The sequence below is a fragment of the Chrysemys picta genome, chromosome 8 (assembly GCF_011386835.1).
Source record: "Chrysemys picta bellii isolate R12L10 chromosome 8, ASM1138683v2, whole genome shotgun sequence".
Classification (NCBI taxonomy): Eukaryota; Metazoa; Chordata; order Testudines; family Emydidae; genus Chrysemys; species Chrysemys picta.
Window position 1 is genome coordinate 55,361,846 of NC_088798.1, and position 15,015 is coordinate 55,376,860.

The 15,015-nt window shown below is 50.2% G+C and overlaps 2 protein-coding genes across 5 annotated transcripts in view; one reads left to right on the top strand and one right to left on the bottom strand.

Moving 5' to 3' along the window:
- Positions 1 to 7,934, top strand: part of LOC103305975 (2-5A-dependent ribonuclease) — a 27,332-nt gene extending 19,398 nt beyond the window's left edge. For all 4 annotated transcript variants that reach the window (XR_010589776.1, XM_065554496.1, XM_065554497.1 and 1 more), the window contains 2 exons: positions 1,044 to 1,141; positions 7,614 to 7,934. Coding sequence is in view for 3 of the 4 variants with exons in the window: in XM_065554496.1 (XP_065410568.1) it covers positions 1,044 to 1,141; positions 7,614 to 7,666 (151 nt within the window). In the remaining variant the exon portion in view is untranslated. The remainder of the gene's footprint in view (positions 1 to 1,043; positions 1,142 to 7,613) is intronic.
- LOC101947203 (regulator of G protein signaling like 1) overlaps positions 2,649 to 15,015 on the bottom strand; it is a 28,220-nt gene continuing 15,853 nt past the window's right edge. The window contains exons 7-15 of the mRNA XM_065554499.1: positions 14,632 to 14,761; positions 13,453 to 13,633; positions 11,542 to 11,680; positions 10,694 to 10,818; positions 10,399 to 10,511; positions 6,510 to 6,605; positions 4,585 to 4,660; positions 4,160 to 4,274; positions 2,649 to 2,792 (exon numbers count right to left, since the gene is read on the bottom strand). Of these exons, the coding sequence (XP_065410571.1) occupies positions 4,238 to 4,274; positions 4,585 to 4,660; positions 6,510 to 6,605; positions 10,399 to 10,511; positions 10,694 to 10,818; positions 11,542 to 11,680; positions 13,453 to 13,633; positions 14,632 to 14,761 (897 nt within the window). The 3' untranslated portion in view covers positions 2,649 to 2,792; positions 4,160 to 4,237. The remainder of the gene's footprint in view (positions 2,793 to 4,159; positions 4,275 to 4,584; positions 4,661 to 6,509; positions 6,606 to 10,398; positions 10,512 to 10,693; positions 10,819 to 11,541; positions 11,681 to 13,452; positions 13,634 to 14,631; positions 14,762 to 15,015) is intronic.

Below are 15,015 nucleotides of genomic sequence, written 5' to 3' on the forward strand. Positions count from 1 at the left end.
GCACCCAGGGGCAATTCCGGCTTCTTGGCTTCAGTAGGCGTCTTGTACATGGACATGTCTTTGTGTCTAGGCTCCCAGTTTTAAAGGCCCACTCGCAAAAATATGTGTTTTTATACACAGGGCCAAATGCTTATTGGTTAGAGTTTTTCAAATAACCCACCAAGCAATAGTTCATTTCTAAAAGGTTCTTGTTTAAAATCTTGGGACTACAGGATTGGTTTAACAAGTGCATTCTGTGACCTAGCTGTAAACAACCTCTGATTGGTTCACCAAAAGGTGGGGCTAGCTCCCTAGGCTCGTCACCCAGAACAGCTATCATTTCACTATCAACAGTTGCTGGGGTAGGATGTTTCGCTCTGCATGTGTTCAGTAACACAGACTCTCTTACTGCTTTATTTTTTCCTCTTTCTATTCTTGAATAACCTGTCTTTACCAGCCTCTCTCCTGACTCAACCTCCCCCAAAAAACCTCTCTTTCCTTTTTTTCTCTAAACCTTACTCAAACTTTCTTTTTTCATCTTTACACTCTCTCACTCTCTTCTTTCAACCTTTTTCTCTCCATGTACCCAATACAAACACACACAACACTACCCCTACTCAAACACACACACACACACACACACTTTTTCAAAATGGTTGACGGTGCCAAACTTTGGCGCCACCAGAAATGGGGTGGGATGGCGGGACATAAGCCCTAAATGGGCCTTAATTGGGCATACAGACCTGTCAAGATTGCATGCTGATGAATGCTATCGAGCCATATACTACTCAGTATTATAAAAAAAAAAAAAAAAAAAACTTTTTTGCAACCAGATTTTGAAAACTAGTGGCCAAAATCCCCACCACCACCAGTGAAGTGATTTTTTTTAATCCCCAGGCAGGGGAGAAAGGAAGAAGCCACAGATGCAAAGCAGGGAGAGCACGGACCTTAGTTTGTTTCCAGGAAATTCTCTCAAGGCTGGTGAACAGTGGGAAAACCTACTTCTTTGATACTTATCAATGAATTGGGATGCCCCACGTAAAATCATCTGTTTTCTATTCTAGGTTCAAAGAAATAATCCAGAACCCATCACAGTATTTTGTTGACCGGTTTCCAGATCTGACATTTTATGTCTATGAGCATTTGCGCCGTGTGGACAGAGGTTGGTGGGATTTAATTACCTATTTGGTAAATACCTCCAGTTTGGGAATTCAAATAAACTGATTAATTTTCACAACTGAATAACAAAAACACACTCTGCCAGTCTTAATCAGAATGGAGACAAGGCCTTCATTGGCCCCAAGGCCGATGTATCTTTATGAAAGCTCTCGATTCCTTGCATCATCTCTTCTCTCTTCACAGTTCTAGACACACTCCCCTCAAAATTGGGAGGCTGAATTGGAGACCTCCAGAGCTAAATGCATGGGCTGCTACACCTTGAGCTAAAGTTCTCTAGGTGGGGTTGTAACAGACTCTTATCCTCTGTGTATCAAGCCCAGAAGAGGACCTGCACAACTAGTTGGTTACACCTGCCCCACAGAGGCCGGGGCGACATGAGCAAGCAATACCTGGCCTCCTCATAGAGTAACCCTCATACAGCCAGGCCAAGGGGCATTGGGAACTTCTTGTTCACTCCTGTGTGAGGACTGTTTACAACCAAGGTATAAGCCAGCGGTTCTCAAACTTTAGCAATCCAAGGACCCTCATTTTGATTTAAAAATTTTTAGGGACCTCAAGCCCCCCCACTCAGCCCTTGCCCCACCCCTTCTCTGAGGCCCTGCCCCCTCTCAGGGCCATCCCCCCCTTTCCTCCCTCGCTCGCTCTCCTCCACCCTCGCTCACTCTCACCAGGCTGGGGCAGGGGGTTGGGGTGCAGGAGGGGTTACAGGCTTTGGGAAGGAGTTTGGGAGGAAGTTGGGGTGCAGGAGGGGGTGCAGGGTGCAGGCTCTGGGAGGGACTTTGGGTGCCAGCTCTGGGCTGGGGCAGGGAGTTGGGGTGCAGGAGCGAGTGAGAGGGGCGGCGCTTACCTCGGGCGGCTCCAGACAGGCACATCCCTCTGGCAGCAGCTCCTGGAGGGGGGGGACAGGGGGGCAGAGGGTCTCAGTGTGCTGCCCCTGCCCACAAGCACCACTCCCGCAGCTCCCATTGGCCACAGTTCCTGTGGGCCTACACAGTCAGTGCTTGGAGCTACACAGTCAGTGCTTGGAGCGGGGCAGCGTGTGGAGACTCCTCCCGTGGCCCCCCCCCCCAGGGACTGCAGAGACGTTGCCGGCTGCTTCCGGGAGCGGCTCAGAGCCAAGGTCCCCACTCCTCCCCCTCCCTCCCAGCGCCTCCTTCACGTCGGGGAACAGCTGTTCCCCGGCATGAAGGAGGTGCTGGGAGGGAGGGGGAGGAGTTTCTCAGTGGGACCCATGGATCCGCTGGAGTATCCTCAAGAACCCCCAGGGGTCCACGGACCCCAGTTTGAGAAACACTGGTCTAAGCTACCAGGGTGTAAATGCCCTGGGCCCAGAAGTTCTCTAGCATCTCCAAAAAGGTGATCAGAGTGAGAACAGGAGATGGATTCAGAGGCTCATGTGGTGTGTTTAGAGTCTGAAGGGACAGGAATTCACCGTGGAGGTTGCTCTGCTATTTATATTTAGAGGCAGACAGAAGGGCACTAGGAACACATCTAGTGAACAAAACCTTTTATTCTCTGCACTTGCTAGCATCTGAGCAGAAAGTTTCTCTGTGCATGTTGCTTGAAACTCAGAACTTTTTTCAGCCATTGCAGCATCCACTAATAACATCAGAGCACTAGGCTTCCCGCTGTCTCTGTGGAGGGGGAAAACACTTTACATCACAGGCTGCAATGACCTCTGGGCAGTTAGTAAGTGAGAAGGATAGTGGGGGACGGATACAGCTCCCTTAGGCCTTGTTTACCACTGGGGATTTCAGCCAGCGCGGTAGCTGCACTAGTGTAGGCAGGCAAAGAGGCTTTAAACTGCGGTTAGGTTAGCAACGATGCAGCTTGCCCTGGCTTCAAGCAGTGTCAAGCTCCCCCAGCGCAAATTGCAGCTTGCAGAGCATTTGCCTGCCCACACTAGGGGTTTGCACTGGTGCAGCTACCTGGGTGGCTGGTGACTGGTGGCTGTAACTGGGGCATATCCCCAGGGTAGACAAGGCCTTACAGAGAGACCAGATTCTCCTGCAATGTTGCTTCAAAGGCACAGAGGGGGCCCGTTTGTGTAAGTTGTTGGAACAACTCCCTCTGAGAACTGGGACAAGAGCATTACACCCAGGGAATCGATACGCCCAAGTAGCAAACCTATTAATTATTATTTATTGGTGTTACGGAAGTGCCTAATAGCCCCAGTCATAGACCACAGCCCTAGGAGCTGGACAAACACAGAACAAAAAGACAGCCCCAGCCCCAAAGAGCTTAGAATCTCAAGATGAAACAACAGATGGAGATGGATAGACAGGGAAGTACAAGGAAACAATGAGACAATATTGTCTAAATAGACTAGACAGCCCCAGGCTGGGGGAAGGGGTCTAACACACAAGCGGAGCGGTCAGCGGGATGGCAGCAAATGTTATGTTCATTCCACAACTATTTTGGGCCTGGGTGAGGGGTGGGTTTACTTAGGAGGGGATCAGCCAAATGGAAAGGGGGGTGAAGGGGACAGGGCAGGGGAGGAGAAGATAAGGCGGGCAGGTGTGGACTGAAGGTGAGGTGAAGATACTGTGAGGAGAGGGAGGGAGGGTTGGAGCAAACAGCCAGTCAGGGCAGGGAAAGTCAGAACTGGCTACAGTTTTGACTGCGATGTCTAGAGGTCCCTGCTTCGGCTGCTCCTGCCCCGCTGGCTGGAGTTTCTGGCTGGCTGCTCTCTGCTATTGTCCCCCAAGTGGAGGAGTGGGCAGACACTGCCTGTCCTAGTGCCTAGGCCTATCTACCTACCTCCCGTGACCTTTCTTTCTTTTTTTGCTTCCACTTATTTCTTTATGGGGGAAGGGGCCAGTGATTAAAGAACATTATTGAAGGCAGAAGATGCCATCATTGTCCACAGCCAAGGACTATGAGAACAGGTGTTGTGCAATCCATAGGTCTGCCAAAGCACCTAATGCCTGAACTGCCACAACCCCTGATATTCTAGTCCAGACCTCCCACCACGGCCCTGCTAGTGCACCTCAGTCCTGACCTGCAGCACTGCCGTGCCTTCAGAGCCAGCCTCCGGGTGCAGAGTTGCTCTCACTCAAACCATGAAAACGGGGATGGATTAGGATGGCTTTTTAGAAGCATCTTGAAGCTGTTGCCTGAAGGAAAAAGAGCAAGAATGTCAGGCAATGCCAATCCAAGATGGGCGGGGGACAGGAGGGCACCGACCCTGTACTATACAAACGCACTGGAATTGCAACACAGCTGAGAAGCCAACAATCCCATCCACCCCTAGCTGGGGTTACGTTCCCCACTCTTCATTGTGCCTGGGGTAGGTTGGGGGGACAGGGAGTTGGCATGCCCACACAATTTGTACTCAGCCTAGGAAGCGAATGAGATGGGAAATCATACTAGGCACTCGTACTGGGTCTGGACGGAAGGAGATGAGGTTTCCCAGTCATTGCCTACCCGATCTGTTGGGTCATGCAGATGCCAGATGGAGGCTTTTTCCAGTTGAGGCTTTCAGATGATGCTGAGACAAAACCTGAGAGAGAACTTTCCATCATGAATTGAAAATCATCCCCTCCACACAAGCAACCAGCAACATTCTAACATCTAAGCCTCTTTTTTCCTGGGCAGATAGGAAGGTGAACTAAAGAGAAAGAGCATTCCTAACTTCTCCTTGGGGTAAAGAGATCAGCAGGGGAACGTGATGCTCCCAAGGTGGCCTGGCAATATCTACGCAGGTGCAGGGCTGGATTAACTTTTTGTGGGCCCAGCGCCAAACATATTTGTGGGCCCCCATTGGGAAAATAGGGCATGTGCTGGGGGGTGGTCCGCAGAACAAGGGGCCGGTTGGGGGCAATGAGGCACAGTGGGAATGGCCCCACTCAGCCTAGCACAAGGGCACTGTTTACAAACCCACAACTGCTAGATGCACACTGGCCCACCCAGTCCTGTGCTGCCAGTGTGCCCCTTCCCCACTGCCCCCCTGCCCAGTGCCCTGCCCTTATGCCCAGCACCCCCTTACCCAGAGATTTCCCCCACAGATCCCTATGCCCAATGCCCCCGGACCCGCTATGCCCAGCACCCCCTGCCCAGAGACCCCTCCTGCTGACCTCCCACCACAACTGCACAGCATCCTGCACACCATACCCCCCCTGCCCAGCTCCCCCACCCACAGATCCCCCACTGTCCAGGACCCCCTTCACAGTCCCACCATCACAGCTGTACAGCACCCCCATTCCTGAGGGAATTCTGCATCAAATTCTGTGCATAATATTTTAAAATTCTGCAATTTTTTTTTTACAATAAATAAATGTGGAAGCTCCACCATGGCAGTGGGGAGCACAGGTCACTGGCTGCCTGGAGGTGGGAGAACAACCTGCAGTCTCCCCGACCCCCCTGGGACAGGGACTTGGCAGTGAGGCTGAACCTGACCCTGACACAGCACAAGGGCCATGCCTGCCACAGAAACACCCTGGGGCCCTGCCCCTTTTGCACCAGGCACACCAGATATGGGCAGGGAGGCTCAGCCTGGCAGCAGGATCCAAGTGCAGAGGGACTTAGTGTGGGGGGATCCAGATGTGAGTAAGAGGGTTCTGTGTGGGGGGTAAGAGGGTTCTGTGTGGGGCAGTCTGGGTGCAGGCAGCTCAGTGGGGGATCTAGATGCACAGGGAGGTTCCAGGTGCAGGGGCAATGGGAGTCTGCAGGGGGGACCAAGTGAAAGTTGTTGGAGCTCAGCGGGAGGAGGGGGGAGGGGAAGAGGTCTGGGTGCAGGGAAGATGGGGTATATTTGGGTGGGGGTCCAGGTGTAGGTGGTTGGAGCTCAGCGGGGAGGGTGTCTGGGGGGGCTCAGCGGGGGTGGTATAGATGCAGGGGAGGTGGGGCTTGTCAGGGTGAGGGCTTGATGGGCCTGTTTAACAGAGGAGCCCCAGCTGCTGCCAAGGGGATCCGCATGTTGGATCCCTGCTTTCCCTATCCCCTTCTCCTCCCCATCCCACCCCCTTCCTTCCCCACTGCCTCTTTCCCCCTGCCCCCGCTTCCCCTTCCCGCTGCCCAGTGAGTGCAGGGTGAGCCCGACCCCTGCTGCAGCCCCCAGCCAGGACGTAGCTCAGGGGAAGGGGTGGAGTGGGGGTGGGCCTGGGGCAGAACAGGGGTGGGAAGAGGTGGGGTGGGGCAGCTTTCCTGGCTGGCTCAGCCGGCCGGGGAATCAGGCTGGCCGGGGCCCCTTCTGACTCTGGGCCAAGCATCATGTTGCCATGGTAAACCCAGTACTGTGCAGCTGGGGACATGAATAACTAGAGACAGGAGAGTCTGATTTCCCAGGCTCCTTCTTCGTCACTAGGCACTCGGTTCCCAGGTTAGAGAGCCTCAGGGGCAAAGTTACTTACACTTTTGCTCTGTAGAAGAATCCACTTCCTCCCGAGGTTGAGGTAGCAGCAGCTGGATCCCCTTGAGCAGCGTGAACCTAATGATTGGATAGTCCTCTATTGAAAGAGGAGGCAAAACAATACACCACAGTAACTTCTCCAGAAATGGGATCCTCCTCTAATGCATCCAATAGATTCCCCCTTCCTCTGCTCTACCACCCAGCTGCTCCCACACAGATTCGCAGACCTTGTCAGCTCCTTTCGTCTGGATTGGCAGACAGGGTTGAGGAGGGACTGGAGAGTGAGATTGGATTCCCCTCCCCATCCCATATTAAATGACTGGGATGTGACAGACACGTATCCTTGGGCAAGAGGGGGAAGGAAGCGGCTCAGGGTAATCCAACAAGCATCTCATTTGATGTTGTTGTAGCCTGTTCTCCTTGAACATCAGGCACAGTCAATGAAACAAGATGAGAGGACAAATGAATAACAGAAGAACAGGAGTACTTGTGGCACCTTAGAGACTAACAAATTTATTAGAGCATAAGCTTTCGTGGACTACAGCCCACTTCTTCGGATGCATAGAAGTGGGCTGTAGTCCACGAAAGCTTATGCTCTAATAAATTTGTTAGTCTCTAAGGTGCCACAAGTACTCCTGTTCTTCTTTTTGCGGATACAGACTAACACGGCTGCTACTCTGAAACCCATGAATAACAGAGGGAACCACCTCCTGCCCTAGGTTCTGCTGCAGCAGTGGTGAACAACAGGGGTACGAGCTACTGACTATCCCATGCGTGGTACAGGTCTTGAAGGATAGGAGGTGGGGCCTTGTGTTTAGTCGGATGTTGTTCAAGGTGGTTTGTTTGGTTGTGTGAATGGAGGGGGAAAGAGGAAGGTGGTACAAAGACACACAGCTTTACACACAGCCGCATGGTTTAACATATTGCCACACACACCCAGCCACATCCATAGTCCAATATATACATGCAGCCAGCCAGCTGGTGTTTGCTCTACAAATTGTAGGATGAAGCACTATCTTCAGCTTCATGTGGCAGATGTCATTTGAATTTCTCCCTCCCTGAATTAGCAATCTGAAGTTCTGAATTATATTTTTTTTTCCCCAAGCTTTCCTAAAGAAGGTACTTCACCACATCCTCAAAGGCTACAATCCCAGCTGAGACATCGCTTTGAGCACCAGAAGCTGCCCAATCCTCTGCTGATGACAAAATAAGGCACAAGCGGAGCAACAGTGACACTATGTGGCCAGATGGAAGAAAAATTCAAGTCTCTTCCTTGGGAATTTCCCAGAAAGAGAGGCACCCAAGGGGAGTGGGGTTGGGAAGAGAGATGAATTTAAAATATGCATATGCGGTGATACATTACTCTGCTCATCTGCTTCTTTGCAGTGAATGTAATCCCAGAAATAAACTAAAGTTTATAAAGGTGCTTGTGTGTGATCAATATATATTTAGGATATTTTTCCTAGTAATTTTAGAGTTCTTTTTTTTAAAAACTATTTAACCCATCCTGTCAATAACCTCACTAGGTAAAGCTTTTACTTTAGGGTGTGATCACGATCAGGAAGGTATCTTGACAGAAGTCAGCAGAAACAGTTCAGTTTGCAAGTCGAAACAAGATTTTTCTGACTGCCTAAAATACACTTTTATCCTGGGTTTGGAAATCCAGCTGGGTATTTTCCCCTCCTCATACAATGACACCAACAATACAGATTCTGCCATCGGAGATTGGCTGGCAAGTGCGTGGATGACATGAAGCAGAAGTGAATCTGCTTTGCTCTCCCACCACTATCTCAGCTTTGCAGTGCGGACACTGGTAACAACTACAGATGGTTCTTCTCATTTAATGGGCAGCTCTAGAAACTGACACAAACACAGTGAGTAGCTATAACACAGAGATCAGAGTGATTTATGTGTCGTCCTCTGCCAGCTCTAGTGAGGATGTTAGTCTGTTAAAGGCCTAGCTACAGAGTTTGGATTCTGCTAGGGGCCCCAGTCCTGCAAGGAGCTTTGTGCAGGCACAGGGGTTTGCCCAATTGGCACTCCTTGCCGAATTATGGCCAGGACGGGACGGAACAAAATGCCATTTCAATGTATTCCATTTGCAGTCCAGTCCAGAGCAACACTTGAATACTGGGATAATGATTGGTCACATCTCAAAGCATCATGGTTTTTAACATGAACTCTGGTGCCTGGGAGTAGACAGCATGGAACAGAAATAGTTAATGACTGTAATAATTTGCAAGTACTGCATATAACTCTCTCCATAAAGCTTTTTACGAAGATTTGTTTACCCTCCCAAACAGCCTTGTCAGGTAGATACCCTAAGTCTTTTTATGTGCAATTGAAATTTTGACTGACGTCTGGCTGAGAATAATCATGTGATGAATCAAATTTTGTCTGCCTCCTCGGGAGGTCAATAATCCTGACTTTGGGACTAGAGCCATGATGTATTGAGGAGCTGGTCTCAGAAGCCCCCTGATAAACATTCCACAAACAAATAAGGAAGAGAGGTTGGCATGGTTACATGTAGTAACTTCCACTTTGAGTGAAAATAAGATCTATTGTTCCTTGGGATAAATATTGAGCTCTGTTTGGCCTGGATCAATACATCTTGATATGCATCTCAACAGACATCAATGGGCTTGATTCACCACTCAGATCAATAGAGCCACATAAAACTGCTATAACAAAATAGAGAATCAAGGCTCCAGATCTTCATTTTATATGCAGGGAAACTGAGGCACGGCAGTTGCATGACTTGACCAAGGTCATTCAATGATGGAGTAGAGAGAATAGAACCCTAGACTCCTGACACTCCGTTTTCTATTCTAACTATTAAAGAAAATAAAACAAACTCTCTCTTTTCATAAAAAAAAAAGACTATTTTGATTAAAAGTGGTAAGTCAATTAGAAAATTGCCACATGAATATTCAGTGAGGAATCCAAGGTGTCAGAGGGAGTGACAACCACTTCAGTGCTAATGTCTTAGAATCATTTCATAGTTTGGTTCTTAAATGAGCTGGTACTAAGTGCCAGGCTGAGGAGTGAAAATTGTCCCTGATCTCTAGGACAATGTACTCTATACCAGTCACTCCACTTCACATCTGAACTCTAGTGAGTATCACCCCCGAGCCCTGACTGCAGCTTCTCTGCATTGTAAGTGCTCAGTTCAGCCCTGGTGTAAAGCCACTGATGTCAGTGAAGTTACATGAGAGATGAATCACTCCTCAATCTGCTTTCATCTCCGAACCTGGCTGGGAGCAAATTCGCAAACCAGAATGACTTTAGTTTAATTTCTGTTTTGAAGGGTTGAATATTTTTTTGGGATGTGGTATAAGGAATCTAGTGTGTTTATCGTGGAGAAAGTGCAATTGATGGATATGACCCTGATTTGACTTTCTGTATTCAGTAGCAGATGTACAGTTATGGGACTTACCACGGACGGGTTTTCATGTACTATCTAGGAGGGAATGAAGGGAAAGGCTCTAGCTGTTTTGAGACCATCATGCTGATTGAAAATGATCTCCAACATAGGAAGATAGGAATTGCCTGATCAATATTAATCCATCAATTCTTGTCTTCTGCTTCAGTTACAGTATCTGTATCATTACCTGATGTTTCACACAAAAAACTCCCCTAGACAATTGTGCAGCACTTTACCTGGAGGAAGATTCCTTCCTGACCTGATCCAGTGTACACCATGAAGCATGACAGCTGCCTGATCTGTACAAATGCTCACCAAATAAAGGTATTTTAATATCAAATTTTGCCTCTCATACAGAACCACTGGTGAGCCGCTACCTGAGGCTGAGAGGAGTAACGTGCAGCATACGTGACACGGCTAACACATCAGAGAAAGAGAGGATGAGGAAGAGGCAGTCTCAGCTTACCCCCACTGAAGATACCGGATGTTATAGGTGATGCCTTAGCAGGGAGTGGAGAGAGATTTTTTTTAATCTTCGGGTACCTGCGGAAGGATTCCATTGCCTTCCAGTTACAGTATCTGTAGGGGAAATGTTAAGGTCAAGGACAGACAGCAAATCAAGTCTAACACATTTGAGGAATACAGCTAGCAATAACGTCCCTTTCGGACTTCCTTCCTTCCAAAGAACATGTAAGGCGAGAAAGCGCCCAACACCCACCTCTGCACCCCCCTCACCCAGTCCAAAAGAGAGGGATTTTTACCTTTTCCAGAAGTGTATCAGAACCGGGAAGACGTTCAGCAAGGCCACGTGATAGAGGCTGCGATCCAGGACTCCTTTGGAAACTAAATTCCGGATTAAATCTTTCTGGCCCTCAGAAATGTTCACCTGGCCACAGAACAGAGACCACTTCACAAATGGGGCGTAAGGCACAGGTGGCATCCCTACTGAATCCCAGAGAGAAACACCCCTAGTAACTCCCCCTGCCCTCGCACCTTCCAGGATCCTACATTCCACTTATAGAGCCCTGGTCACAGTTCAGAGCTCTCCAAGCAGGGTCTTGGTTTATTTCCTGGCTAACTAGCCAAAATCCAAAGGAATCCCCTTTCTGCCCCTTCCCTCACCATGCTTTTAAAAGGGATTTAAAAAGAAATGTGGTTAAAACAGCAGTGTGCCATGGGGAGGTGCAGCGTAATGGGGAGGGAGAGTATGAGTGATCTCTAGTGAATACAGACCAAAAGGCTCTTCTCTATTGACCGTAAAGCCAGCCACTGTGTCTCAGCCCTGACCAGAGGGGCCAATGTCTACATGGTCATTCGGTCGCCATGCCCACTCACTCACTCTCTCTGGATTACCAGTTAGCGTCAGTTGTGAGAGTGGTTTTGGTGATCATGGACACTCTCCATTAGGACCTGGATTGAAGCTAATAACTTCGCACAATGTCAAAGTCATCAGAATTGCAGTATGTTCAGCCGGAGCAGATTGAAACCTGGGTCCCATTATTAATTCCCTGAGCCAGATATCCCCCAGTCCATAAGGCTCTCAGGTGATGATTTGCAGGCCCCAGGCCTCCCTGGTAGTGAGCGTGCAGGGCGTGTTACAGCCTCCTACCCGCAGTTTAGGAGCGACTTCGGAGTTCAGGAAGAGTTTGGTGATTGTGGCCACTTTGGTCTTAAGAAAGGTGACGTCCCTCTCGGTGTACATCCCGCAGGCTGCGAGCACTGCGGCTGAATCAGCCAGGTGACAAAATCTGCCAGGACAAATGGAAGGGGACGTCTAAGAGAGAAGCCGTGGGTGTGGCTGTCTCCTCAGACTCTGATACAACATGTGGCCTTTAGCTGTGATTTTCTAAGCCACGTTGGGGATTTTGACCCACTTCCCACTAACATTCACCCCCTGCCCTGTGGCACATGTCTTCCTCCAAAGAGGGTGTGATAGGGTGTATATGCCACACTGGTATAGAAAGGGCTAACTGGAGCCAGAGAGCAATGAATGCATCCAGTTGCACCTGGAGGATGGGCCAGGTCCAATTAAAGATGAAGCCTAGCTGGGAAGGATCTGGGAGTTATAATGAGGTGAAGGAGCCACAATGAGAAGGTAAGAACTGCAGTCCCTCTCTGGTCAATAGAGAGGCCTGTGGGCCAATGGCAGGATTTCAGAACAGTAGAGGAAAGAGGAAGCCCAGGGATGGAGATGGGGGAATAGGCCTTGGGGATCCTCTCCTGACACGAGAACCCTGGAACAGGCCAGGAGAGACACTGGGAAGACAGGGGGGTGGAGCAGTCCCTCCGAAGGGAGCTCTGACAAAAAGGAACAGGACTTCCAGGGGGAGAAACTCGGGGAAGTATCGCTCACAACAAGAAATGGAAAGGACTCAGCCCAGAAAGGGGCAGCAGGAAGTCCACGGTAGGAAGCACTCAAATGAGGAGTCTGGGAGAGTGGACCTTGTCTGCTTCCACAGGGTCCCTGGATTGGAACCCAGAGAAGAGGGAGGGCCTGGGTTCCCCTCCTGGCCACTGAGGAAGGTGGCATGATACCTCCATACAAAAAGTAGGGACTCTGGGAAACCTGGAGACAAGGGGTGTAAAGATCACTGGGTCTAGAGTCAGGGCTGGAAACCTGACCTAAGGACATCAGGCTGGTGTTTGCAGGACTTTCTGCTACCCCGGAAGGGGTGGGACTGGATGTGGCCTGGCCGAAGGGTTGAGTCACCGGAAGAGGCAGACCACCACTAGGCTGGAACAGCTGTCCCGCAGTGGGTGCCAGACCAGAGCCTGCTACACCACACCTGGCCAGCGGTGAGTCACTCTATGACAGAGAGGGGTGGGGGATGGCATAAAGGTTCCCAGATACTTTCATAGGGGCAACTACACCTCAGCAGAGGGATTGTCTTGTGCTTCCCACCTCTGCCATTGGCCATCACGACATCCCCGTGGCAGCTCCAGCAGGAAAATACCAAATGTCAAACCAGGAGCAGCAGCCAGTAGTGTGTAACTAGCCCGCTCTCTGCAGGCCACCAGCAGTGCACGGGTCACAGTTAGGGTAACGCAATGCAGACACAGGCAGCATGGCTTAACTTGTCCCCCCCCCCCCCCTTAAACAACCTCCTGCCATGGAGACACACATGTGTCACTGCCATTCCTGTGCTGGCTGGGAGAGTGAAAGTGAGCGTCTTTCAGTGTTCTGTTACTGCTGCTCCCTGATCAGCCAACAGGTGTCGCTGCAGAGCACTCAGCAACAGGTACTCATTCACACCAAAGACTCCCTTCTGGATGTGCAAAGGGGGCTTCTTTGTGTAAAGGAACAGGCCTTTGAGTCTTGTCTCTTTGCCCTGGGAGCTGAGTTCAGTACCTCCCAGCACCACATCACTGCAGTGTAAGCAACAGATCAGCTGAGTGCCCAGCAGACTAGCGTGCGGTGCTGCTCTGTCTGAGCCAGCCCATCAGGCCAGGGATTTTATCCCTGCAAGACAGGAAGAATCCCAAGGTATTTGAAACAAACGGACAGGGCGGGCAGGCTTACTTCTCAATCTCCAGGTAAAAACTGAGGTCGTTGACCAGGAAGTTGATGGAAATGTGCCGCTGATTAAAGAGCCGGCGCTTCACCTGTATCACCTCCACATCCTGTCCCGTGCTGGCAGTCGGCACGGCCTGGCGGGGGCTAGCCATGGCAATGGTACTGCGCATGGAGCTACTGGGCAAGTCTGAGTGAGGACAAGGGAAGACCTGAGCAACTCATCTCCCTCAAGCTCCTGCAACCCAGATGTTGGGTAAATTGATAGAGAGACAGTGCGTGCATGAGACAGGGAGGTGACAGGGCCAGCACTAATGGGATTGATCCACACCTCATTTCAATCCCACGTGTGTCTCTCTATCAATTTACCCAGTCCCCCGACAATGCAATCCTGTACCCGGCCTAACCCCCACCTAAAGCGCTCTACTCTTCTGTCTACGGTTTGCTGCTGGTGTCTCTGGCCCTGTAATCCTCAACCTGTACACTTCCCCCAGTACACACAGGGCTCATCCAGAGCCCTTCTAGTTCACATTACTCTCTAATCCCCATACCCTCCTGCCCCCACAGCACTACCCTAAATCACAAGGAAAGAACTTACATTAGTGCTACGCCCTAAACCACCACATGGAGGAAATGCTCACAGCTGAAGCCAGGTACTAAGTCACTGCACAGACTTACTGAACATTCAAGAAGCAGCTGGTGGGGGCTGTCTTCAGATGAGCTGAAAACATAAGGCGTAGGCAGCTTCCAGGTGGGTTATGCAGTACAATTAGTGCTTTAAACAGTTAGGACCTGATTTTTCATTATAGTGCCTAATGGGTGCCTAAATTAGGCTGCCCAGCTCCTCACATGGGTGCTCAAATAGCACGAGCTGCATAAAATGCCACTTTGAGTGGCCAACTGCAGAGCTGCCTGCCCAGGTTAGCAAATGGGATTTCCCCTTCTCCAGTGGCTAACTTCTTGCTGGGTTGGAGCAGATTCTTGCTATGGAGAGAACCACCCAGCTGCTTCACTCCCTCTGAGCCAGCTGGTATTCTGGCCTCTTATATGCCTCCAACAGAGAACTCTCGGGTAAGAAAATGACAGCAGAGGACAAGCTGCCAGGTTTCTGCTATTGCCTCCCCTAGAGTCTGCTCACCCCAGGTGGCAACAATGGTAGGCAGGAGAATGAGCGGGATCTGGACATACTTTCTTTTTGATTTACAAGCTCCCTCCGGAGAAAGTCCTCAAAGTCTTTGCGGGATTGCCGATTGTTCATCTCCCTCCGGAACTTGCAGATGCTCCTGATGAAAGCCTGGAGCACAAACCACACTCTCTTCTGTGGGCAAAGAGCATGGAGGGTGTCAGCTTATGTACAGCACTTGGAAAGGAAGCAAGGCAGGGAACGGAGGCAGTAAGTAACTATGGGCCTGATGGGAATGCCTTCAGACTAATTATCCTGATTATTCCCTGGGGATCTGTGCCCAGGCAGACTGCCACTCTGAACTAATGCATCAAAATGAATCCACACATTATGTGGAATTACTGATCCCACGGAGCCACAGTCATTGCTTTTCAATGTCACTGGGCTTC